Source organism: Pollicipes pollicipes, unplaced genomic scaffold (assembly GCF_011947565.3).
Source record: "Pollicipes pollicipes isolate AB1234 unplaced genomic scaffold, Ppol_2.1 Scaffold_3087;HRSCAF=3621_pilon_pilon_pilon, whole genome shotgun sequence".
In the NCBI taxonomy this organism is placed as follows: Eukaryota; Metazoa; Arthropoda; class Thecostraca; order Pollicipedomorpha; family Pollicipedidae; genus Pollicipes; species Pollicipes pollicipes.
In genome coordinates, this window is record NW_023596225.1 from 47,154,863 (window position 1) to 47,158,026 (window position 3,164).

The window sequence follows — 3,164 nt, forward strand, 5'->3', positions numbered from 1 at the left end:
GCTGTATGGTTTAGTGGCCGGGTACGCCGTGCAACTGGTGCAGACTCCCACAGTGTCTTCCCTTTTATAGGTCGGCCAAGACCAGATCTTGGCCTGAGGTCACGGCCCGCTGCGCCCAGTCATCGGCTGACCCACACTGTTCTCCTGGTCGGACCGATGAACAAGCGCAGGACCCACGGCCACTCCCATGGGCGCGCCCACTGTCACCGGCTTGAACCCATGGCCGGAAGCTTAGAGCCAGCTCATAGCCCGGGCAGCCGCTCAAAGGAGTGGGGAAGGTTGGTAACAGCTTGCCTACAGCCGCTTGAAACGCGTGTTTTAATCGACCGCATCAAAGTTATGATAATTTGTTGCGGCCGCTCAGAGATATTTTCCGGAGCATGCGCGCTCTTGTCATAAACACTGTGTGTCTGGACAGATATTATTGAATTCATTATGTTGCAGACAACAGCTTTTATGATTGGTGCTTTCGCGCCCCATGCATTTTATCGGGTGCAGGGTACGGCAGTTTTAGATTGAAATCATAAGTTTGAGTTTTTGACACATCATCGTCAGTAAAAGTATCACCATGGATTTTCAAGACCGATCTAGGAGATTTTCTAATCTCACTCTAAACCGGAGGGCTCACCTGTGGTATATTCTGCAAGAACCTGTATTATTTACAGAAAAGATTATAGCACGAGTGTTGGCTTCAAAGGATTACGTCTCAGAAAACCTTTCTTTTCCTGGAACGAGCAAAACATGACATTAAAACTGATACTTCATGCCAAAGCACTGCAGTACGCCTGAAATATTCCACTTTTATGTTTTCTCTTCAGGAGGGGGGCAGTCTTGCAAAATAAATTAGACACTAAGTGGAGGAATACGGGCTGAACCTACACCACACCCAATCCCTACATCCGAACAACATGTGTTTCTCTCCGGCCAAAAACGTGTTGTCCCTGACCAAAACCGTATTCTTCGCGTTGGAGAAGACCTTAGCTCAGGATTTAGGCAACTTTTCAGAATTGATATCATCCTGTCACCCTCTCCGAACCAAACGAGAAAAAACACCGCTGATGTCCGACCATAACGCTGGGAACTAAAACAGTCATCACAGATTATCACCACAACTTTTCTGCCTCGCATAGAGCTCACGTGAATCTGAAAACATTCGGCATAAGTCTTCAGCATATATGGATACTTCGAGGAAAATATGAAACAACAGCGAAAAGGAGAATATATGCGACAAGCCCCATTTCTTTTACTTTTCATATTCATTTGTGGGCAGCATTAATCCTCTCAACAAGGCAACAGAAATACACGTGAGACAAGATGTTTAGATCCATATGTCAGCAGGTTGTTGCTTGAATCACGACACGTGCACGAGCAGCCTGGCTCTCATACAGCTGCGGTTTGAATGCTACACGCCCTACAGCTGTATCAGTGTCGCACAGTTGGTCGCAGGAGGCAACCGGCGCCCTCTTCGTTGAATTGCACCAGGTGCGGATTACACGAACTGAACTTCTGATTTCACCCGCAGGATGGCAGTAGTATCGACTGAGTCTTTTCACCCAGCTGCCTGTGTGAATCATAGCTCATGGTTCGCTGAAATAGAAAAGCGGCATAACACTGTTGTAAGTTATTGGGCCAGAACGCCTTGTACCCACCCAATCCTTTTGCAACGGACAATAATGTGTGAGATCACTCTATACCTTCTTACATCTTGTAGCTATTGTGTTTATTCGAGAAAGCAGTTTGCCATTCGCAAACATTTTTAGAGAATGCACGCTTGACGCAAAAACAATGATTGAGTTGATTCCAATTTGCAGCCAAATTGGTTCTCCAGCCAGCACATGTACATATTTGCAAAGAAACATCCGAGCGGTGATACCATAGCGACACCATCTACATCGCAGCAGAGTTTTCCGCTTGGGCAGCGGAAGCGTGCCTCTGTCGTGCAGAATCGGAGCATCCGTTTCGAGAATGGGTCGTGGCGGCTTCAATGGTGGCAATGTTTGGTGTTTGTAGACGCAGTCGAGTGTAATTTGGATTATTTCATCAACAGTCGCGTTTGGGAAATGACTGTCGACGCCTAATGAAGCAAGTAGACCAGTGGGATTGTAAAACTTGATGATGCCAATTAACTCTCCTGTGGGTTGCAAGCTATACTATGCTGGTTTGTAAAGTTCAGTCATGCTATTTAAATGGTGGCAGGGTTGCCCATATCATGGCTTTACGTTCAGCTTTATATGTATATATATATATATATATATATATATATATATATATATATATATATATATATATATATATATACATATATACAGATCTGTGTGTGATGGGTTGTAACGTGCCATTACGGGATGGGTGGTCAAGTACGGATCCTTTGTCCATTGGAGTGATGTGGGGAAGCTCTCACCCGTCAGGCAGTCACAATTCAGATGTGTTTGACCAGCCGCGCACTAATAACCACCTTTCAGGTCACTTCAGTGTGGCGATTTTGCTGGCCGGCACCTACATTTCGCAGAGAAAATGAGCGTTGTGATGCATCGTTTTGAATTGGTACGAATTGTATAGCTCGTGTCGCAACTTTTTCGCGATTGTGACGAGATTGACCGGGTTACACACCATCATATCACGTGGAGGTTTACTGCCTAATGTTCGTTACAAATATTGGTGTCGTCAAGAGCTTCGTTGAATGGAAATGTCTCGTTTCAGTTGATCAGATAACATTGCCCCTGGAAGAGGTATGAGTGTTTTTAAAGAAACGCATGGTTTCAGTGCTTCACTGTACTGCAACAGATCAGGTGAGGTCACGAAAAGCTTGATTACAACACATTTAGACGTTTAAATAGGCAAACGTTCTCACCCGGTGACTAGTACGCCGCAGCCTTGTATGCCGGGGCGGGATGGCTGTAAGTAGGCTTGTAGGCAGGCTTGTATGCCGGAGTGGCAGCCTTGTAGGCAGGGGCGGGGTGGTACTCGGGGTAGGTGGCCTCTCCCTCGTAGGTGACCTCCGCGTTGTAGCCGCCGTAGTGGTCAGCGACGTACTTGACGTGCTGAACACGGCCGTCGGGCAGAGCCACCGAGTAATATCCCTGGGTGTTGTGGCCATCGCTCTCCTCCTTCTTCGCGAAATTGGTGCCGGTGTAGTGGTCGTTGACAGCGTAGTCGTAGGCGAA

The 3,164-nt window shown here is 46.8% G+C and overlaps 1 protein-coding gene across 1 annotated transcript; it reads right to left on the minus strand.

The window, feature by feature from the left end:
- Positions 1-2,858: 2,858 nt before the first annotated feature.
- On the minus strand, positions 2,859-3,164 carry LOC119090291 (cuticle protein 7-like; the record flags this gene model as incomplete). The annotated part of the gene is made up of 1 exon (XM_037213075.1): positions 2,859-3,164. A coding segment is annotated over one exon (306 nt), but the record flags the coding sequence as incomplete, so codon positions are not given.